This window comes from Oryctolagus cuniculus, chromosome 10, assembly GCF_051225735.1.
Source record: "Oryctolagus cuniculus isolate XC-2025 breed Fujian yellow rabbit chromosome 10, ASM5122573v1, whole genome shotgun sequence".
NCBI classification, from domain to species: domain Eukaryota; kingdom Metazoa; phylum Chordata; class Mammalia; order Lagomorpha; family Leporidae; genus Oryctolagus; species Oryctolagus cuniculus.
In genome coordinates this window covers 95,297,389-95,321,527 of record NC_142876.1, presented here as the reverse complement: position 1 = coordinate 95,321,527, position 24,139 = coordinate 95,297,389, and the positions used below count along the sequence as shown (strand labels likewise).

The window sequence follows — 24,139 nt, the reverse complement described above, 5'->3', positions numbered from 1 at the left end:
ATCCCAGTGGAAAGAACAGGTCTTCAAAGAAGGAGGTACCTTTCTCTGAAGGGAGGAGAGAACCTCCACTTTGACTATGACCTTGTCTAAACAAGATAAGAGTCGGAGAACTCAGAGGGCTTCCATAGCCTTGGAAACTCATGACTGGAGCATAGGGAGATTACTGATGCCATAGACAGGAGTGTCAATTGGTAAAGTCAACAACAGGAGTCACTGTGCACTTACTCCTCATGTAGGATCTCTATCCTTAATGTGCTGTACATTGAGATTTAATGCTATAACGAGTACTCAAACAATATATTTCACCTTGTGTTTCTATGGGGGTGCAAACTGTTGAAATCCTTACTTAATGCATACTAAACTGATCCTCTGTAAAAAAAAAAAAAAAAAGAAAAGAAATTATCAATTCCCAACTTGACTCTCACTGGGATTAAACATGACAATAGGTCTGCTCTGATTTCATCATCATTTAAAAAAATCATCTATTATTTTTCACTTTATGCTTCTGTGTGGGAGCAAACTGTTGAAATCCATACTTGATGTATACTAAGCTGATCTTCTGTATATTAAGATAATCAAAAATGAATCTTGATGTGAATGGAAGGGGAGAGGGAGTGGGAAAGGGGAGGGTTGTGGGTGGGAGGGACGGTATGGGGGGGAAGCCATTGTAATACATAAGTCGTACTTTGGAAATTTATATGCATTAAATAAAAGTTTAAAAAAAAAAAAAGAAAAACAAAAACAAAAAAAATTCTTACGTAATTAGTTACTAGCAATGCCAGCATTAAAATTCAAATCTTCCAATACCTTCCAGGGAATGATGGGGAACCCAGTTCCAAGTTGGCTCCCTGTCTGCCCTTTCTCTGTATCTGATCCTTTGAGAACCTCTCTCATGAGACGCTTTCTTTCCCACTAGGCCTCAAAGGGTCATATTCCTAGATAGGTCCCCGGAACTGCCTGGCCCTTCAAAAGCAAACCAAAACCCCATTTAGGTTTATCTCAACATCTATGTTGATAACTATAAAGAGGCTAAGCCATGGTTTTTACAAACATACACAGAAACAAAGTGTAAAAGGTAAACATGGAGAGCAGGCATTTAGCCTAGTGGTTAAGATGCTCATGTCCCACACTGGAGTGCCTGCATTTAATTCCTGACTCTGGCTCCTGACTCCAGCTTCCTGCAGATGCAGAGCCTGCGAGGCAGTGGTGATGGTTCAAGTAGCTGGGTTCCTTCCATCCACATGGGATACCTGGATTGAGTTCCCGGCTCCCTGCTTCACTCCCAGCCAGCCCTGACTGTTATGGGCATTTGGGGAGTGAACCAGTGGATGACAGTGCGCTTGCTGTCTGTTTTTCAAATAAACAAATTTTAAAAATTAAAAAAAGGAACAAAAAGTCAAGTAACATCTCAGCAGCAAGGCCTCATCCCTCCCAATTCCTTTCCTTTCTTAAACTTTGATACGGAATGGTCCACCTCACCAAGGTCTACCATTGCTTTCTTCCTGCAATTGGGAAGTCCATCTTTCCCATAAGGAGTCCTTCTCCTCTCCTTGTCCAGAGCTCCTCTTCGTTGGCCAATAGAGGGAAGCTTCTACTTGCAGCTTTCTCTCATTATTTCCATCTCCTGATTACTTAACTTATTCCTGTGGCTTGCAGGCCCTGTGGAAATGGCAGTGACCCTGTTAGAGAAGGAGCCCCAGCGTGGTGTGAACACACACTTTAACTCGAAGTTCCCTGCTCGGAGCTGCCACCCTACTATGCAGCAACCCCAAAACATCCAGGGGAAGCTCCCTCAAAACATGAAAGGGTCTTTCTTGGGGAATGGGCTCCCAACCAGCCATGCCCTGCCTCTATGCACCCCTGCATGCTTCTCAATTTCTCCAAGAATCTTCCTCTTGCAGCTTACCCTGATAGAACTCAAGCTCGCATATCTTCTTTCTGTTGACCTCTGCTCTTCCCCACATGTACACTTTTTTTTCCATTCTGGTTCCTCCAATTTGAATTTTTTTTCTTAAAGATTTATTTATTTATTTGAAAGGCAGAGTTACAGAGAGGCAGGGGCAGAGAGTGAGAGAGAGGTCTTCCATTCATGGGTTCACTCCCCAGATGGCCAAAGCTGCGCCAATCCAAAGCCAGGAGCCAGGAGCTTCTTCTGGGTCTCCCACATGGGTACAGAGGCCCAGGCACTTGGGCCATCTTCTACTGCTTTCCCAGGCTACAGCACAGAGCTGGATCAGAAGTGGAGCAGCTGGGACCTGAACCATTACCTTTATGGAATGCTGGCACTGCAGGTGGCGGCTTTACCTGCTACACCACACACAGCACTGCCCTCCCAAGGTGAAACTTTTAAAACTTACTTTCCAAACAAAAAAGTGAACAAAATGAAGCAATAGGATGTAGGAATATATGATTGGACAATAAAATTACAAAGGAAAGTAAGGTAGTGATTACCTTGAAAGTGAGAAAAGTACTTATTCTTGGCAGGAGGAAATAAGTTTATCCAAGCCAGGTTTCTTACAGGGTTCTTGGAGTAACTAGAAAGTTCTAGGTCCTTACATATGTGGCCTTTCAAAGGTATTTACCCTATACAATTATCAATTGTATATGTTTTCATAGCTATTTTCTGTATTTTTGTTATACTTAAAATTTTTTGCTTAAAAAAAAAATCTTCTCCGCTTGAGTTTTACAACTAGCTAGGGAACAATGCCCAACTGGATTTGTGTAAAATTAGGTCTGTAAACAGAGAAACTAACAAGTCTCTTCCCACGTTCCTGCAAGTTCTCATCACGCAATAAATATTTCATACCCAGTTTCCATGTGCTTGTCTCTGTGCATGAATCAAAGCAGATCTGCCTGAAGACAGAGGGTATGTCTAAGGAAAGCTAGGCCAGTGAGATCTCCAGATGATGGACAACCTGGGGGCAAAAAGGCCTGAGGAGTCACTTAAGAATACAAAGCTCCTTTCCTTTTCCATCTGTTAAAATGTTTTTAAGAATTACTATGTGCAGAGAAGAACTTTAAAGCAGATGAAGGAAATAATGATGTTATTATTATGACATCTTTTCTCACCATACGCCTGGGGAATTCGGTAAAAGAGTATTTCAAAAAGTTCATGGAAAATGGAATTAAAAGATAAGTCTACCTTGGTACATAAAAATCTTGAAATCCATGCATCATGGATATAAAAATAACACACATTTCTATAAACTTTTTGAATACCCTTTGTATTTAATGAACTTCATCAAATTTAATCCATACCTCCACCCTAGGAAATAGATATTATTTTTCTTAGTGATTTTACATCATATGTATTATTATTTCTTGGATAGGCCAAGCTCATTCTCACCTCTGAACCTTTAAATAAGTTGTGGTCTCAACATGCAACGCTCGTCCTCTAAGCTATTTGCAAGGACGGCTCCTGTTCCTCCTTGAGCTCCTTGCTTAAATAACACATGCTCCTTATTTCACAATCAGCCTTCTTTTCTCTTCTGGCAGCCATTAAAATATACTCCCAACACACTCAGCACTCAGAAAAGCAACTGTCCAGCCAGATTCTTCATTCCTACTTACAACTGTGGTAAAATCTTCCCAAACTAACAAATGACCCTGCTGACTGAGCCATTCTGGAATTCTTTTGAGTAAATAGCCATCTGGTATGAGGTGATCTATCTTGAGACACACATACCTTTGGACAAGGAGCCATGAAAAAAGCAAGCAATTAACACATGGATCCAGCCAGCAAAAAGATTCTTCTTAATACCTATGAAGAAGAAAGAAAGCAACAGTGCCCGGTCGCCATTGTCAACCTTTAGGCTGGGAAGAAAGGAATCTTGCTCTCTGCACAAAAATGAATTTTATGGGGGGTCAGCATCTGGTATAGTAGGTCAAGCATTTGCCTGCGGTGATGGCATCCCAAATGGGCACCAGTTTGAATCCTGGTTGTTCTACTTCCAACCCAGCTCCCTGGTGATGGCCTTGTTGTGTTCTGTATCGTCCAGATAGAAAGAACCAGTGAGACTCACCGAAATGCAAAGAACAAAGGGACTTTATTTATAGGTCCAGCATGCTGGGGCCTGGCCTCCTGTGCAATGCGGTGCTGGGAAACCAAGAACCCCAAAAGAGAACTTTGTTTCCAGAGTTTTTATAGTCCCTGGCAAACAAGTATTATGTCCACATTCCTTCTTTCCCTGCCCTGCTGGACCAAGGATGACCCACCTTATTGGTTGCCCCCACCTGGCCCTGCCGGACCAAGGACTGCCCGGTGTCAGGTTTTGTCTTCTCACAACAGGTGCATCCTGGGCCTAGCCCATTTCTTTGGCTTGTGAGAAGCCTGTCTTGGTATGGCTCTTGCCTCTCACAGCCTCAGAAAGCAGTACGTTTGCATGGGAGATCAGTAAGAAACTCCTGGCTGCTGGCTTCAGATTGGCCCAGTTCTGGCTTTTGTGGCCATATGGGGAGTGAACCAGTAGATGGAAGACCTCCCCTTCTGTCCCTCCCTCTCACTGTCTGTGACTCTGGCTCTGAAGCAAATAAATAAATCTTTAAAAAAAAAAGAATCTTATGAAATAATCATAATTTCTCAGTAAGACAATTGTGTACATGGATTTTGGTTAGCCTGAGTTTTAATTACAAATGTTAAACAACAATAAAGAAAGCAAACAAAAATCTTTCAGTCATGGGGAGAAATAGCAACAGTTGTATGTACTTTGCCCAATGGAGAGGTACATAGAGTACTTCTGAAATTTATTTCATAGATGAACTTTGTATTTAGCTTAGGTGTGTGGCTGCTGCTGCAGCCTGCGTGTAAAGGGTGTTATAAATACTCTTCAGGGGTCTTGCCTCCCTCCTACATCCCATGGCATCAATCAAGTTAACCAAGAAGCTGTCAAAGTGCATCAGAGGGCCCTCCATAGGCCAAACCAACAGCAGGCAAACCACTTGGCCACAGGAGCCATGCCATTTCCTCTTCAGTGTCCTTGCTCCTGTGGCCTCAAGGCTATAGATGGTGTCGAGCCTCTCAGTTTATGGGAACCCCTTGCCTACCTCCAGAGCGTGGGCACCCAAAGCTATATTTAGCTCAACTCACCCATAGTTCCCTTCACCAAACAGGTGAAGCCAGACACCACAACCAGAAGAAAGGGCTTTCTGTCTCAAGTATCTGTCTGAAGTCACTGGCTTCTTAAGGATACCACTTTGGTATCTAAGTGTCAGATTCTTTGGGCGTTTAATGTAGAGATGGAAAATACAGCCACCTAATGCCAGCAAGTAAAATTAAGGAGGCTGTGATGTTTCTCAGCAAGAAGAAAAGCACTTAAGAACAGACATCCATACGTGTGTGTATCTACGCACATGCATATATACCATATGTGCATGTGTGCTCAAACAATGAGGATATGGTTTGTTGCCAAACATTAAGTTTCAAAAATTTATGATGCTGGGAAAAAGTGTACGAAGACATAAATCTCAGTTTTTTCTCTCAATCAATGTTAAACCACCAGAACAGGCATACAAATCTTTAATACAGTATCACCCCAGGAATTGAGAGTTCAACAGAAAATCTAAAATTAGCAACAGCTTCAACAAAATGTATCAGGAAATAACTGAAAACTTACGCGATGCTAACTACAACAATGATATTGATGACAAACACCAGTGCATGTATCATTGTTTGAGTACATCCCATTCCCAGAGAACCATCATAATGACTTTACATTGAGACATCATTGATTCATCCACACCAAGGAAGTAGTCTTCTTATCCCCATTTTAAAGATGAGCCAACTGAGGTACAGCAACATTAAGAAACCTCAACATCATCCCAGCTGTGAAGTGGTAGAAAAGGGGTGGATTCCAGGTGTGTGTAACTGTAGATGAAAGAATGACAAGCAATGGACATTGAGAGGGAACCTTCCCCACTGCAATGGGAAATGAGGAAGGAACAAAACACAGATATAGACAGAAGGACACCAGGAAGAACTCTGGGAACTTCTGGGTAGCTTCATCCTCTAGGGGGTCAACGTCACCCACGATATTGGCATAACTTTGGTAACATCAGGTTTTTGTGTGTTTATAAATGACTTTGGATTTTCCACAGTCTAGAAGCAACCGTTCAAAAACTTGGAAAGTCTATCAGTGTATTATTTACATGGTACTTACAAACTAGATTGCTTCATCTCAAAATAAAATTATGTGGTCTGTGGAACAAAAAAAAATAAGGCTACAGAATATGCCAGAACATTCCTATCTCCTTGCACATCATTACCTACTCCAAAGACACAACCTTTGCTCCACATTTTGGGAAACCTGCCTTCAGAACCGTCTTTTGTCTGGCACATTGTGTAACAGAGTAGGATGGCAGCAGCCTAATTTAGCAATCTCATGGTTTCTACAATCAAAACTGAGGAATATGGCTTCCACTCAAAATAGGAAGTCCTGGTTTTAAGGAAGAACATGCTGTAATTATGAAAGAGTAAGTTCTCTTGTGTGGCCTTTAAGATGGCCACAGTGGGGTTCCACAAAGTTTCCAAGTAAGAGCCACCATGCTGAGAAATGAGTGCAAGTTCCCTTGTGTGATAACTGAGAGGAGAAACAGTCATTTGTAAATATGAGTGCCAGAAACTAACAATGAAGACAGTGGCTGTGATGTAGCCATGGTGCTTACACAGGTTCAGCAGTCCCTGCATGGTACCCAACACACAGCAGGTACCCCCTGTGACTCAACTCCATCTGCCAATTACACAATGATCCAACTATTGGCTAGTGAGAAAATCCTTTGCTTACACAATAACTATCAGCTAAAGATCTCAACACTCAGAAAAAGTAAACCTTCGAGGGTGCCTGCCACACAAGGTAGTTGTTCTGAGGGCAGGGCTGGAATTAGGGTTCCTCTGCCTCCCTTGTTGCGCTGCCTCTCTTTGCTCTCCTGAGAACCATTCCAAGCAGCTTCAATGTGGACACTGCCCTCTGCAGCTTAAATAAGAAATAAGGGCAGAACTCCATAGATGCGTGCCTTCAAGTGCCAACAAGATCAAACTTCATGACAAAATCTAGATGGCACATCCTTCATTCATGGTTAGACTGCTGCTGATGTAGCTGTTCATTTACCCCATGTTTATAAACAGTTATCTAATTATCACCTATAAGATGCTAAAAAAAACTACAGATGAATAAAACACAGTTCTTCACTTCCAACAATGTTGCAAACAAGTCTGAGTCAGAACACACATTCTGAACACTTTGATGAGCCCCGGGCACACAGGACTGATAAACACTAGTGTTCCTCTCTGCTTCCCCAGACACAGCCTCCCAGTTCTTCTCTACTCCCTGCCAGTCAACCACTAACCATCCACAAAATTGCTGTGGGAACTTATTTTCAATTCTCCTTGCAATAATTCAGTATTTAGTTATTCAAAATCATATTTATTGAATGTCTACCAGGGGCTAACTCCATTCTGGATAAACCAAAGTCCTGCCTTCTAGGAGGAAGGATGATGAACAAAGTCCCTATGTACTCGTGGGATACACAGCCAATAATCAAGCACAAATGGCTGCACATTAATATTTCCAGCTGTGATACACATCAGGAAGAAAAAAAATGGTAGGAGCCAGAAGAATGAAAAGAACAATTAGAAAAAGCTTTCAGACAAAGCCTGAGAAGATGCCACATGAGCAGAAACCCATGGAGGTGAGAAAGAAGGTATACACACACGTGAATAAAAAACATTCTAGAAAAACAGCATACTCCAAGACCCTGGGACAAAGCAAGCTTGGAGGCTAACGTGCTAGAACAGTTAGTAAGGGGGACAGTGGAGGACAGGGGAGCCAAAAGACAACCAAGGCACAATGCAAAGGGCACTGCAGGCTATGATAAAACTTTTCCACTCAGGTGAGAAAACTCATGTTCCCTTTGCTTAGAATGATCATCTTTTAAACTTGGATTTCAGCTTAGTCCAACCTACAAACAAAAAAATCCACTGGGCTTTATTTCCCTATCTCCTATATGTCTTACAGTAAGACCATGTCATCATGGTTGTCTCTGTTCATTAGCCATTGTGGTGTGGCAGGTAAAGGCACTGCCTGTGATGCCAGCAGCCCATGGGGGCAGAAGTTCATAGCCTGGCTGCTCCACTTCTAATCCAGCTCCCTGATAATGGCCTCGGAAAAGCAGCAGAAGATCCAGGCCCAGCCCTGGCCATTGAGGTCATCTGGAGAGTGAACCAGAGGATGGAAAATTTCTCCTTCTCTGTCTCCCCCATTCTCTCTGTAACTATGACTTTCAAAATTAATTAATTAATTAATATTAAAGGAAGGAAGGAAGGAAAGAAGGAACAAAGGGTGAGAGAGAATCAAGAACCTTATTTCAATAACCCAAGAGGTGAATACAGATGACTGTGCAATGAATGAACATATGAACAAAACTTTCATTTCATAAGCATTTACAATAGAGAGATGGCCTTATTTTTATATGGAAAAAATGAGCTTTGAGAATTAGAAACATTGTACAATCTGTCATGACTGAAAACACTGCCCTCCACCCACCTGTCATTTATCTCCCAGAAAAAAAAAAATAGCCCCTAAAAATGCAATTTTAACAGCAACCCCGGTCTCAGACATTGGACTCTATAGACGACATGTGGTAATTCCTATGAAGTGTAACTTTATTCAGCTGAACCGAGCCATGGTCAAGTACGGTCTTAATCCACCATGTAGAGTAAAGAAGAAAATAACCTTGTAAGATGAGTACAAGGGTAAAAGCACCATTAAGCCAGGGTAAGAGAGGCGCAGTTCATTCAGAAATTGCAGGCGCATTTATGAACAGTCTCAGGCATCTAGGAGGTTATATTGTTTAACTGTTAACATGTTCAAATTTGCGGTCTTCTAATTTCTCATAAAGATCCTTTCACAGCCAAGAAAGTACAACCAAAATAAAAACAAGTTTGCTGGTAATGACACAGGGAGGCTCTGTGCTTCATTTTCAACCCGTATAATTGACCCTGACAGCTTAAAAGGAACCTCAAGCTCTGTATTCCACTCTGTTAGTGGACTGTCTCAGCAAAAAAGAGGCAAAATTGCATGCAGCATAGAATTAACAATGGATATCTTAAGAAATATGATTTTCATATTTCAAAGCTGGAGTAATTTCTATGTTTTCCACCAAAGCATTCTTCCTCAAATTCAGATTTGTAGCATAGAATAATGTGAACTTAGAATCCAGAGTCAATGTGGATTCTAGAGTTCAGGAAATGATAGAAGAATTGCTGTGAATGTCCTGAACATTTTTCAAGTTTGCTTCGCATCACATTAATGAGTCACAAATGTTTAAAAGTGTAACAACAGCAGAACTTCCTTGGCCAATCATTCTAACAGAACTGCTTTTTTAAACTATGCCGCAGGAGCAACCCCAGCAGATTGTGCCTCCTCAAAGACAATGCCATACTTAATAAAGTCCCATCGCACAGCTTGTGCGACTTGAGACTAAAGAACTAATTGCGTATCTCCATGATCAATACTGTGAATTGCCTAGATCAGCATTTACCCAAGTTCCAAATAATGGGAATTCTTTACATTAATAAATATTCTAGGGAAAAAGCAAAAGGCTTCTGTTTTTCAAGTGATTAGGGAAAAATTGGGATTAGAAAATATCAAGCAGTTGTATTGAGTCTAACACTCGCCAGAGCCTTTAAACACTAATATGCAATGATGTTCTTCAAGTGAATGGCACAGTATGCACAAAGGAACGTCACGAAGTTCATGGAAACATGGAATCAAATAGTTAGGCTTATTTTTATGAAAAAATATTTTGAATCTATGCATAGTTTTTTGTGTGATATACATTATCCATGAACTGATGACACAGTGAACGCATGAACTTCAACGTTTTTCACACCGAAATGAACTTATCTTTTAATTCCATTTTCCATGAACTTTCTGAACTTCCATCATATTGTTTTGCAAAGGCACTTGATAAATGAAACCCTTTTTCCTTACAGTATCCCATAGAGCTATCACTTTGATAAACATGTTTGGGGAAATGTGAACCTAGATAATATCAATTCAGGTTTTGTCAAATTAGTCTGTATTCTATTTTCCCACAGCTCACTATGACCCACACAGCTGGGGGGTGAAAAAGTCCCTATTGATATAGTGACTTATTAAAATAATGGTCTACTTCACAAACAATTACGTTAAAAAGCCATATGGTTCCTGCTCTTGAGAAATAAGTCTGTCACCTAGATGGCTCGATTCTGAGGAGTTCCTGCATTGTGTATCTTGTGTCCAGACTGCCACAGTTCTATCTCATACCAAAAAAGTAACAATTGTCGGATGTGTTATTATAACCGATTGCTCTACAGAAAGAAAACATAATGTGTTAACACACACTATAAAAAGAATTCTCAAGATGGCAGACTCTGCAATGCGGATGAAAAACAGAAAGTTTTTGAGTGACTTATCCTTAAGGCCACAAATTAATTACATGATTAGGAGCTTTGTTTGCCCAGATGCCCAACAGGAAGGCAACCTTGCTCGTGATGTGTGTGCTCGATTTTAGCAGCAGCATCTCCAGTTGGTCCATGAGTCATGCTCTCGGAAGGTACTTTAAAATCACCAAATATATGCAGCCTTCAATTAGTCCCGGATTTCATGTCCCGGATTTCACATCTGGAAGGGGGCTTCCCCCAATGCAAGCCTCTGTTTCAGTAGATGAGAAAACAGAGGTCCAGAGAAAGAAAAAGTCACTTGCTTAAGGTTCACAGCTCATCAGAGCTTTGACTGGAACCCAGACTTCTAGCTGCACGCCCACTGTGCTCATCCCTTTCCCACTCATTCTGCTGACCCGCTGCAGAGCTGTGGTCCAGAAGGCTTCTGCTCTAGCTCACCGTGGCCAAAGCTCTAGCTACGGGTAAAACCTCGTCACTACTTCTTTCAGATGGTCTGCTTCTCTGGAGCAGGCAGCAGCCCAGAGACCCTCATGTTCTGGTTTGCATTCAGAAGTCATGGCAAGTCAAAGGCCAGGGAAAGACTTCTAGTCAGAAGGAAAGAGCTTGAGATATTCAAACGGGAACAATCTTGTCTTATGTCAATCCCAGAAAGCAGCGCAAAGCCTGGCACACAAGAGTTCTCAAGAGAACTTGCTAAACTGAAGACAGTCTGTATACTTTTAAGAATTCAAGGTTATCCCAGTTAAAAGAAAGCTTATTCCCCTCCCCATAAAATCCATGCAAACGCCTTCTCTCCCAAGTTTATGTCACCTAATTTTTCTGTCTTTGGAGTAGCCGTTCATTATCTTCACTGCTACTTCAGTTACTGTTTTACACACAAAGCATGTAAAGAAACAGTTCCACCCAGAGGACAGAGAAGCCCCTGGCTTGTAATTTGACACCTGTGAAAGAATGTCAGATCTTTTCTCCTTTAGCATTGCCAAGTCTCAATCTTCTCATCTATAAAATGGACCCAATGAGAGTAGTAATTTCATTACTTTGTTGGGCTGATTAAACAATCTAACATGTGCACATAGCAAGTTGGCCAGCTATGACTGGTTTCTGATGACTTGTATTGAGAATTGTGAAGCTGGGTGGGCAAGACTCCTGACATCAGCTGCCTGCATCCACCATGTCAAAGGGGAGAGTGCTACACATATGTTGGTCATTTGCTGTGGAAGAGGAGATGCACTGCTCAGAAGCCCCTTCAGGTCAAAGGCACTCACCCCCAGCTACCAGCGATGTGCCTTCCCTGATAGCTACCGTGCCCAAGGCAGCACTCTTCTCCAGGGGTGGCTCCCGTCCTTTGACTTGGGAAAGGTGGTTCGAGGGCTCAGCCCTCCCGCCTCAGTTAGGAACAACACCACGTCCAAACAGCTCCATAACAGCTGACCAGGAATGCTAGCACCTTTACTGCAACTGCATTACTCACATCCTGCTGCCCTTACCTGCCAAGAGCACCCCCGGTAACTCTACTGCAAATTAATCCCAGAGTTGCAATTTCCCAGGGAACCCAACCAAACACATCATCCTTGCCTTCCTTCAATGCTCAGTAAAAAGTAACAGCTATCATTATTTATTGTTGAATTTTCTCAACAATCCATGCTTGCTTTCCCTAGTAAGAGAATTCCCAAGTTTCTGTGTGAGTGGCATACCTGTATGGATGAAGACAAGTGGCAAAGATATAAATAGCGTAAACCAATTTTTATCATCGAAAGGGTTTTTTGTTTGTTTGTTTGTTTTTGACAGGCAGAGTGGACAGTGAGAGAGACAGAGAGAAAGGTCTTCCTTTTGCCATTGGTTCACCCTCCAACGGCTGCCACGGCCGGCACGCTGCGGCCGGTGCACCGCGCTGATCCGATGGCAGGAGCCAGGTACTTATCCTGGTCTCCCATGGGGTGCAGGGCCCAAGCACTTGAGCCATCCTCCACTGCACTCCCTGGCCACAGCAGAGGGCTGGCCTGGAAGAGGGGCAACCGGGACAGAATCCGGCGCCCCGACCGGGACTAGACCCGGTGTGCCGGCCCGCAAGTCGGAGGATTAGCCTAGTGAGCCGCGGCGCCGGCCGAAAGGGTTCTAAATCTGTACAACGATGTCACAGCAATTCTCTCCAAAGCTGACTTACCATTTCTTCTGTAGTCACCCTAATTTTAAATACAAGCAAGGGCATAGGAAATTACAGAATATCCTGTTTAGAAAATATTCATAAAGTTTAGTTTATTGTGAGGGGTAAACTTATGTCATCTTAGATGGCTAATTTAAATCCAGTGCTGAAGGACACAGACTTAATCTTTGGGCTAAAGGATTCTGACCATTCTAATCCTACTGAAGACACACATAACTTATGGAACCAATGGGCTACACTCACAGCACTAGACAGGATGTGAAAGGCTGGGATCTGGCCTCTGTTCTGCCAGTAACTCCCTCTAGGATCTTGAACAGGTCCCATGCCTTTGCTGGGCCCCACTTCCATCATCAGCAAAAAACAAACAAACAAACAAAAAACCCAAAGAGCTTGTATTAAATAAAGTCTAAAGTCCCTTCTGGTAAGAAGAATGTCCAATTGCCTAACCTTGCAGGATTCTTCCCAGGCAACATAAATAAGAGGTGGAGGGAAAGTGCAAAAGCAGAGAAGAAATTAAAAGTGTCATAAATTCAAGTCACCCACTTCCCAAACATGTATTACAGGACAGACTATTAAGTGAATAGGAACAGATTTTATAGTTGTATTTTCCTTTCACAAGATTTGCATCTAAATCATTGCCCATGTCATTGATTGTCATTCCTTAATCTGGAGTGTTTGAATATACAGCTTAGCAATGCTTTGGACAAGCTATAATTCAAAGTTAACATTTTTAAAAATTAACCATGCCCAGATCTCTGCCTTGGGCAGCAACGTGCTGAAATACTAGCATCTATTAGAAAGAGGTTATTGATGTCAGAGTGACACACACTGTGATTTGCAGGTGCCCCACTGCCTAACCTCTGGGTAGCGATATCTCAGGGTAAACCTGTGGTAATTACCCTGGCTGGGGAAAGCTGGTTGAACTGGACTGGGTCTTTTGATGCATGTTGAACATGATTGCCCCCTAGGGATTACACCAGTCCCGTGTGTGAGTTATTGCATAAATTCTATCTTGGAAAAAATAAATAAGGTGTGCCGTCAGAATTATTTTCCTCTTCCAGTCCCCTTGCCTTCAAAGTGTGGGTTCTTTAGCAATGACTTCATTGTATCTACTTTGAAAATTACATTGCATGAGCTATGGACTCAAGTGAAATAGGAAAACACGCAGATGCTCCCACGAACACATGGTAAAGGTCTCATTTCTCAATGGCTGTTAATGCCTGAGTGCTGATTCGTTCACCTTTCCTTCAGCATTCAAAAGCTGAGCCTTACTCTGACCTTCACAGGAAGAGCCCATAAGCTTTGGCACCTCCTCAAGCCTTCAGGAAGACCTGTGAGTTCTTAATCAGCAGTCTAAGACTCAGTTTCCTCATCTATAAAATGCAGACAAGTCACACTTGTCTACCAGTTTCCAATGACAGTAGAAGATACTTTGAAAAGCACATGGGGGGCCGGCACTGTGGCATAGAGGGTAAAGCTGTCGTCTGCAGCGCACGCATCCTATATAGGTACCAGTTCGGGCCCTGGCTGCTCTACTTCCAATTCAGCTCTCTGCTATGGCCTGGGAAAACAGTAGAAGATGACCCAAGTCCTGGGGCCCCTGTACCCGTGTGGGAGACCCGGAAGAACCTCCTGGCTCCTGGCTTCAGATTACTCACGTCTGGCCATTGCAGCCATTTGGGGAGTGAACCAGCAGATGGAAGACCTCTCTCTCTCTCAGCCTCTGCCTCTGCCTTTGAAATAAATAAATAAATATTTTTTTTAAAAGCACATGGGCTTAGGTGGATTTTATTATTTATTGAGTTAGTATTTATTATATCATTTGTTAATTTTATTATTTATCTATTGTAGCCAAGCTTCACCTCAAAATAAGACTGGAGGCTAAATGAAAGGGGAAACAGAAACAAGGCAGACTCGACAAAGCCAACCCTGGTCCCCCAGAGCTCAGCACGCATGTTCTTTAGGACAAGATCTGTTTGTTTCTGGTTCTCAATGGAGCTCTCAGGAAAACAGACATGGACTTTTCCTTATCAATTTATATTTCAGGATACAAAGAACACAAAATGAGTTAACATCTAAAAAAAAAAAAAAAGTCTGATCTACCTTTGTAACCCCTCTGGAAATGAATGGAGATTATCATACCATTCTAGCAAGATTCCATTTTACAACCCCACCCCCCACCTTGCCCAACCTTGTCTTTCCCGACTTTACCCCATAATAATGATGATTTCATCTCACAAATATGTTGCATTTCATTCTGCAGGATCCTCAGCCTTTGGCAAACAAACATTCACTCTGCCAAGGGCTGCTGGCGAGCTCCTAGCGGAGTGAAACCTGCAAACCCTTCAGAAAAGAATAATGAACCCCACTGGGTCTCCAGGGGGTAATTTAGTAGGTAGATTAGGCAACACTTGATTAAGGGTAAACCTCTCTTTTCTATAGAAATATATTGTGTTTGTACAGAGGGGCTGTATGAAGTGGAGGATTAGGTCACAAATCCACAGGAAAAAGCAGAAGACGTTTCTCAGAAGAAATATGCAAGTTACTGCACATTTGGAAAAACAAGTCATACTTTATTGGAAGGAAAGAAGAAAAACTGAAAAACTCCATACACAACAGTTTTATTTACACGATTTTACTTGGCTCCTTGGAATGTTTCTAACAAATGGCTAGTTCCCAAATACATTGCACAGGACGGCTTGTCACCCCTGACAGTCTATGAGTTACTACAAAGAGTAACGACTTCAACTCAAGGCTACCAGAAACTGATTGTCAAATAAGATTTTCCGACACTGCCTATAGGGACCTGCTACAACAAGAGTTGCTTTGGGCTCATGGGGGATTACAGCGTGAAAGAAAAACAAATGTCGAAATAAATCCCCAGGGAGAGAAAGCACTTCTGTACTAACCCTCAGTCCCACTCATCAACGTATCATGTGCTCTGTAAACTCCCATGTACTCGAGTAGTTATCTTTGTGTGAAGCCCTATACGGGGTTTGGAAGTGGTAGATGAGACTCATCCGGCTGTTAGTGTCTCACTGGGATCCATCCACAGCTTGGTGGAACATCCCCGTCGCTACCCATCCAGATAGGAAACTGTACAAAGAAAGCACTTTTTTTCCCCCAAAATATCAGTGTTAAGTTCCAGTGGACACTGGAACACACATGGATTTCCATTTTGACTTGCATGATGATGAATTTGCTCATATTTGCATGTGCTGGAAAAGATGGCTGAGATGGAGCCCCCCTAAATCACTCCACACCATGCCTATCCAAGAGCCATGAAAAACTTGGAACTCAGTGCATGCATTGTGACAATGAGGAATCCCTCAGCTCTGCTGGTCAGGTTTCTTCTAATGGCAGTTCTTGGGCAAGCTAAGTTCTACGTGAACTGGACCACAGTTAGAGTAACAATTTTAAGCTGGGGAAACTGAAAAAGAACTTAACTCAGTGAGTTGGAGAGATGAACACATAGATATGAGGCTTAAAAATTGCTGCTTAAAATATACATCTCCGTCTACAAAGAAATCACCTAACAGACCTTTGGAACTTCATAATGAGCTATATGTCTTGCTGAAAGCTATGCATTTTTGAGGTCTATGTTGTTTGTTGCACTTCCTCTGCTAGCTGATTCCAACTCTGATTGGAGGAACAGAGCAAAGGAAGTTCCCTCGGGGGGGAAAAAAAGATATGGATGTACAAGGTTGCACAAATTGAAAAATAAAATTGTTTCTAGTTTTATTTATTTATTTTTAAAGAATTCTACTAAAAGGACAAGGATAAATGGGAACATTCATTTGCTTTTAAAACTGATCACACTTGGGTTTAACCACTGGCAGAGAAGAAAGTTTACAGTTCCCTGGGAACCTATAATTTGGAAACGGAAGCACACAAGAACAGACTTTAGTTTTCAGGCAATAAATTGAAGAGAATTCTGCAGACATACAACAGAAAAGGAGCATAAAATACTGGCTTGTGCATTTCTTAGAATGTTAGTTCATTAGCTCGATAAGCTGCACAAGGAAAAATGCAGCCAACAGCTACAAAGATGTCCTGTGGGATTTCCAATTGGCGTATTTACTCAGCAAGAAATAGCTGGAGGCTGAAAAACAAATGCATCCCATTCTGGTAATGACGATTTCGTGTGAATCTCTGGAAAGATACCTTGCTGAAAAGTCTCCATGCAGGCTCTGACGGGACACACAGAAGCCTAAAGCCCTAAGGCCAGACATAAATAGCATGCTCCATAATCTGTGTCCTGGGAAAAACGTTCTATGGAATTATGCAAGAAAATCACGATCTTTAGCATCCACCTTTCACACTCAATTCAACATTAACCTGAAAATGTTTTAATTTTTCCTCCTGATTGCCCCATATGCTTTTTAATGCTTTATTGGAAACTTTCATTTACTGGTGTGTGCTCTCTAGCTGCATTATCCATCAATGCGAAATAGTTTCAAAGGATGTGTAGGGTGATACTCCCAGTGGTCGTTGTCTTCTGTAGTTAAAAGCTCATTCCCTGCCTCTCCAGGAATAAACGCTGGTAAATGAACTCCCCATAGGTCAGGTGCTGTGCTAGGCTCTTGTACAAACCTCAGGCATGTAGACATTGTAATCTCCACTTACTCACGAAAAAAACAAGAGCCAGAGAGGTTCTCTGCCTTACTCAAGGCCTTGACCGAATGATAAGAACAGTCAGGATTTGAACACTGGACAGTTAACCCCAAGGCACTGTATCCTTTCCTTTCTGTACTCTTTGCCAACGCAAAAAATTAAACAAAAAGATTCAAGAAGTTAAATTTGCATTTGGCCTACTGGTTAAGATGCTCACATCCCATACTGGAGTGTCCGGGTTTGATACCCAGCTCTGCTCCTGACTCCAACTTTCTGCCACTGAGCACTCCGAGAGGCAATAATAAAGGCTCAAGCGATGGGGTCACTGTCACTCATACAGGGGACCTGGATTGAGCTCCCAGCTCCCAGCTTTGGCCCTGCGTCCCTCATCATTGTGGGCATTTGGGGAGTGGATCATGGAAGTATTCTCGCTCACACTCTCTGTCTCTGTCTGTCTCTCACTCAAATAAATAACAATTTCAAAACATATTTATTAATAAAGAATTTTTTAAAGAAAATCTAACATGTTGTGGATGAGTTCTTCAGAGAAACTAAAGTTCAAGGTATTTTCAGAAAAAAAAAATGACTCTTTAATATTAAAACTCCACCTCTCTCTCCTGGGTGCATTCCTATTGTCCTTTTTGCACCTCGTCAATCCTGTGGGGTCGGAGTGCCAGGCTACGCCACAGCAGCCACAAACCAGAGGACAATGCATGTACAGAGATGCTCTGTCAAACCCCTGAGTATTTAAAAGATGGAATCCACTTGGCAAAATGCACAGATTTCACATAAAATTTCATCTTCTTATGACTTTTCTTGGACAACCAAATGATTCCACAACCCCAGGCCCATCTTTTTAAAACAATGTTCAACCAGAGCTTAGTGGCCCCTGTCTGGCTCTTGAGTTTCCTGTAGTTCCTCACCACTGTCAATTATGTCCGTGGAGGCAGACCAACCACAGCTGCCATTTTTCATAACGTTTGTGCTGTTATTTCTCTTATAACTGAGAAATATTTTTCCAAACCGTGTCTCTTTCGATAGATGGAATGGCCTCATTCTCAACCCTCCTTATATCTGCCCCTTTACAATGCTCTCTTCATGAGTACAGTGCACTAAGCCGTGCGTCTTACTTTGCCCAATGGAATGGGGCAGAAATCACAGTGTCAGTTCAAGATGAGGCCTTAGGAGCCCTTGAATTTTTTTTTTTTTTTTTTTTTTGCTTATTCTTTTATGCCAGTGCTACTGCCATTAGAAGAGCTTTCCCTGGGTTGCTGATGCCTCTTCAGCCTGAGCCTCAGGAGGAACCCATGTGGAGCAGAGGTGCTCCAGCCAGCTCACACACATCAGGGAGTGGTAGGAGTGCCCAGCCACGCCCTCCCTAGAGCCACTGAGCCACTCAGTCAACCTGCAAATCTATAAGAATGAACTACCGATATCCTGAAGCCACTGGGTTTTGGAGGAATGTGTTACCACAGCATTATTTTAGCAATTGTTACCTGCTTCATGTCTACCAAAAATAGAAAATAAAAGAAAGGCTGAAAGAATCAAACATCGCCATTCCTCTTACATGAAACTCTGTTTCTTACTCATGTTAGTAGCCCCTAGGTCCTAAAGGTATCTGAGTTTGCAGTTTGTAAACTGCAGCTCATAAACATAAGACTAAAGAGGGTCAGATTGGGGAAACGTTTTGCACCATGAGTCTACAACCAGGTTTGGCATGATCAGCTACCTACAGCATGATCACTACCTACATCCAACTTTGTCTCTGGTTTTCATGCCAACTAGAGGAATCTTTTCAAACTCCCTCTTGAACACTGACCCAACCCACTGCTCACAATATGCCACCAGATATCTTTCTGGATATACTACCTAGTTGGTTCATTGAAATGTTGACACCAGGGTAGTCAATCACTGCAAAATATTGGTGTAGACTATATCGAATTCAGAGGGTGCCAATCACATAACCACAATCTAATCAATTAATCAACCAAATCTAATCCTGATTGACTGGCACTTCAAGGACTTAACAGGGTAGCGTATGACTAGGAAGTGCTTAAAACAACAACCATATTAAGAACTCAGGCGCCTTCATAAGTTCTGTTTCCAGAAGGCAGTCATTACTCCATCTGAGCCCATCTGCTCAACAAGCCAGGACAGTGGGAGGTTCACTCTATTAACCTTAACCAGAGGCATTTTCATCAAAATTAATCGTGATCACTTTTTATTGCATTTCAAATGCTATCCTTCATTTGGGGTGGTCAGGAATGCAACTAAGCAATTCCAGACCATGTTATCTTTTATAAATAGGTCTGCGAGGTAGTTATCAAGGCCCCGTATGAAAATATTGCTATACAAAAGTTCACGGGCCAAAACAAGACATTAATTTCCATAACTAGTTGTGTTCTTAGAAAAGAAGAAATTGTTATATATAGAAAAAAAAAACTTTGATGCTCAGTGCCTAACAGAGTAAAACCGTGTACTAACCATGTATCTAACAGACAACTCTCTTTTTAAATGTTTCTTTCACCTGTGTTTATTATAACAGTTAATCACTGATACTTATTTTGAGCATGGCCTGTGTCATACACAATTAGAAATTGTTTACATGCACTGGTTCTTTAGCCCTCATAACAACTTTGGAGTAGATATAACTAGTATTCCTCTTTAAAGATGAGTAAACTGAGGGTTATGGAGGTTACGTAACCTTCCTAGGGATACTCAGTTGGTAAAATCTGAAGTCTGGAATGAAACCCAGGCATTCTATCTCCACAGTCAGTTAAATATATTAACAGCAACACTTCCTTCATGAAAATTGCCACACAAAGAATTTTTGTGTCCTAACTGTTCCTTGCACTACCCAACCTCCGTATCTTCTTGACAGTTCACCTTCCTTCTTGCTCCATCTCTCCCATAACAGATTCATTCAGCTCAAATCTCACCCGATCCACGAAGACTCCCTACCATCCTATGGCTTTCTTGCCTTCTTAATTCTTCACAACCCTCATCATCTAAAGACACTTGGATGCAGATTTAAGTCCTGGCTCTGCCACTTGCTAGCTAGGCCATATTGGGCAAGTTACTTTATCTCTCAGCACCTCCTCCCTCTAATATAGCAAATGGGACAACGTTAGCCTACTCCCGTAGGCCAGCTGGAATGGATGTCTGTGGTTTCATCTGCCCAGAACCCCTTCCAGTGACAAAAATCATTTCTTTCCTGTGGAACATCATCACCTGTCCCATGCTAGCCCCACAGGATTCAGAAGAGGCTGACCCCCTTCCTCTATGCTGCAGGGGATCAGGTGCCCCAGCCCTGGCCTGCATGCTATGTACATGCTATCCATGAATACTAGCTAGGTCTACCAGTCAGAGTCACTCTCCTTCCCTGGGGGTGACTGCCTTCTTGGACGGAAGGCTGGCTGCTCGTGGCCGCCCATTCCAGAGCACCTTCTTGAGAATCCAGGCAACAAGGAGCAGAGGATCCCTGCGAGGAGGAGGGAACACATTCCTGATGCCACCTCTGGAATCCCTGGATGCAGTAAAGCCAGACACCCACTTCCGGCCTTTACAGTGTGTTTAACGAACAAATTCTCCCTTTTTCCCATTTAGATGGAGTTTGGTTCCTGTCACTCACATGGCAGAATCTTGATTAACCCAGGAGACAGAGAATTGAATAGCAGTCACTCTGCAGTATGTGGCACAGTGCCCAGCAAATTCAAACACTCAATAAATGGTTCCTACCACTGTTACTGTTCATCTACGTTAGTTCCCAAAGGCAAGAAAACCTGGAGTCAGGTCCATCCCCAGCCTGCACTAGAATGGTATTTCGCAACTTTTCTGAGACTCTAATTTCTCCCTATGTAAAACCACCAACATCAGTTCGAGGAATAAATGAGACTAGAGGGTTGGAAGGAGAGTAAAATTTCTGTATTTCCTTTCTGCACTCTCTGTCTTTAAGCTCCAATCTAACATATTCTGTGATAGTTGGGAGGCACTAAAACCCAGAACCCTGGGACATGATTTGCCAAGAGCATTGGGAAGCTGTGGCTTCAAGTAACTTCTTAGTCCACGCTAAAGGGGCTCACAGTGGAAGAGCAGACCCGACCCTCCTGTGGCGTTATTCAGTGAATGCTCTGGATCACACATCAGTGGAAAAGGAGATTAAGTGAAACTAATATTGACCAAGCAGCCCTCGCGCATCATGCTCTGAGCAAGGTGTTTTCTACTATGGAGTAATTATTTATTTCTCTTTGGGTCAATTAAAAAGATGAACTATGAGTACATATTAAAATTATCTAACTTCTTCCATCTCCAAGGAGGAAACCTCATATATAACTGGAGAAAGACACTAATTAATAAGTAAAATTTAACATGAACTCCGGCCAAGTAGAACTTGCACTGTTCTGTTTAAAGGCACACTGGAATAAATAAAGGAACTTCAAAGCAAATGCCCCGTTTTAACTTGAATGTTTTATTGAGCACATGGGGAGAGATTCCTTTGGCAAAAACAGGGATGGTTAATGAGGAAAAATTGGTGTTTTCAGTAGGTCGTTTGGTTTCTAAGAAAGGGCTGGTCATTGAGAGATAACTGAATTCATGGAGAAAACAGAATAACGATCCAGTCAGAGCCTCAACGTTTGAACAAAGCAAAACTTGTTTTGTAAACTGAGATCAGCTAAATACATACTTTTCCACAGACCTGCTGTGATAACACACACGTTTGCCTTCCACTAACCCCAAAACAAGGCAAATAAAAACACAGAAGACATGAGAAGTAGTTTTAAGCTTCTTATAAACTATACACATGCAGCCCTTACCTTTTAAGGTGAGATACAGGAACCAAAAACATTTCAAGCAGTATTTCCCGGGATCCACCACAGGCAGCTTTTCCTGGGCACCATTTTGAAAATGGTGCTTCACACTTGGGAAGACCTATTGGGTTCCTCGGGAGTCTATTGTGAGAGCCGGACTGACGGCAGAGGCAAGTTCACCATGGCCATGCACAGTTCCCCACAGCAGCGGCTCACAGTGCAGAGTCCATCTCCAGGTACAAGAAGAGAAGCCTGGACTCACCTGCAAATGCTGTGAGTTGTCAGCCATGCTATCCTCTCGCCTGCGGACTTCCTCCAGTAACTGAGCATTCTTTTTCTTTTCCAGCTGTTGGTTGTGCTTGAGGTTGGCCACCTTCTTGTTCTGATCCTTCATATGCCTGAGAAAAGTCAGCACAGTTTGGTTACATACAGCCACTGGAGGATCATGTTATTGCAAGAGATTCAAGAAGTGTCAAGCATAGAATATCTTGATACGAACACCAGAAAAAGTTGGGACCTCCAAATATGCTATGCATTCCACTGAAATTAAGTGCTGAGCACCCACTTAATACCAGGTGCCAGGATGCAAGGGGGCTGCAGGGGGAAATGAGAAAAGTGCTCTGGAGTTTGGAGTCCAGTGGGCAAGACACAAAAGTACCAAGGAGACCCAGGTTAGATTTCCTAATGTAGAAGGAAATAAATACCATGCTGAGAAAGATGGTGATGTGCATATGTGAACAGGGGTATGGTGGGAGGAGATGACTTTAGACACTGTGCCCAGGGAGGGCCTCCCTGAGAGGTGGGACTGGAAGGAGTAAGCAGAATCAAGGCCAGTGGAGGAGCTCCCCTAGCAGAGAGAACAAAGCACGCAACTCCCACGGCAGGAAGGGAGCTGGCTACTTCAAAGAACTGGAAGACTTCACTGAGGCTACCCTAGGGTGGGAAGGGGAAGTGGAATAGGAGACCGGACTGCAAAGGTAGCCAGGGCCTGGGCACACAGGGCCCAGTGTTCCACAATGCGGTGTTTATTTTCTTCTAAGTGGTTGCTGTTCTAATTATTATTATTCTTTTGGATCATGTTCTTATTCTGAGATCATAATCCATTACTTTGATTTTAAAATAACAAGTGCAGGGTTCCAATCAAATACACTGTCATCACTTAGCTCAAACAGAATAACAGTTTGGCTAATCATAATGTTAAATAAAGTCCCGGTGCTTGAAGTAAAATTTCTTAATGGAGCTATAGGACGTCAAAGGACAAAATCATAAAGTGGCCAAGTGTGTAAAAGACTATGGATAAAGGACATTTAAAATTAAAAAATACCAGGAGGCCCAGACTTCGTGTGAGCTATTTCACCAGAAGCGTTTAGACAAACATTCCACAGATTTAGGCAACCATGTCCACAGCAGCTGTTATAAATCTAATCCAACATACAAGGAGGCAGAAGGGCAGTCCAGAGGGCTTGGGAGCAGTGGCTCCAAAAGACAGGGCCTTGGAGCAGAATCACTGGGGACCCTCGCTAAGCCCTTCACCCCTTCTCCCCAGCATAGCTGTGAGCGAGCCCTGACTCCCAAAACAAGCTTATGGAGAAAATGATAAGCACAAGGTATGCCGAAATGAAAGAACTAAAAATTTTTAAAAAAGCACCTTACAAGAAATGTGTATGTATGCTCCTTATAAAATGATACACACCCTCACTCCTTCCTACCTCTGTAAAACCAAGTTTAAGAGAATTAATAATTAAGCTGAATAATCTTCTATCAGGCGTCCTGGTAATAAAAATTTGCCTGGACACTTTCAGAAAATTATCTTTTAGCTACCACAAAAATGTTAAGAATGACCTCTTGCCTTCTAATTGAATAAGGAGATAGTATTTCCAAAACTCATATGAACTTGGGGACACATACATTTTCTAGTTCCTTAGCAAATAAAGCCCAAACTCAGTAATAGGTTGTGATGGAGAAGTCAGTATGATTAGTAAGATTGCTTAATTAGAGGAAATTTTTATAAATAAATGCTTTTATTCCTTTAAAGCATACCATCAGATCAAGCCAACTGTTAAATCTTTTCCCAAGTACCAATGCCAAAGATAGATTATTATTATAAATATTATT

General features: G+C 42.3%; 1 protein-coding gene across 26 annotated transcripts in view; it reads right to left on the bottom strand.

Annotated features, from left to right (window-relative positions):
- ERC2 (ELKS/RAB6-interacting/CAST family member 2) overlaps nucleotides 1–24,139 on the bottom strand; it is a 1,012,357-nt gene that overhangs the window by 428,579 nt on the left and 559,639 nt on the right. For all 26 annotated transcript variants that reach the window (XR_016214779.1, XM_051852281.3, XM_089306079.1 and 23 more), the window contains one exon: nucleotides 22,287–22,422. Coding sequence is in view for 25 of the 26 variants with exons in the window: in XM_051852281.3 (XP_051708241.1) it covers nucleotides 22,287–22,422 (136 nt within the window). In the remaining variant the exon portion in view is untranslated. The remainder of the gene's footprint in view (nucleotides 1–22,286; nucleotides 22,423–24,139) is intronic.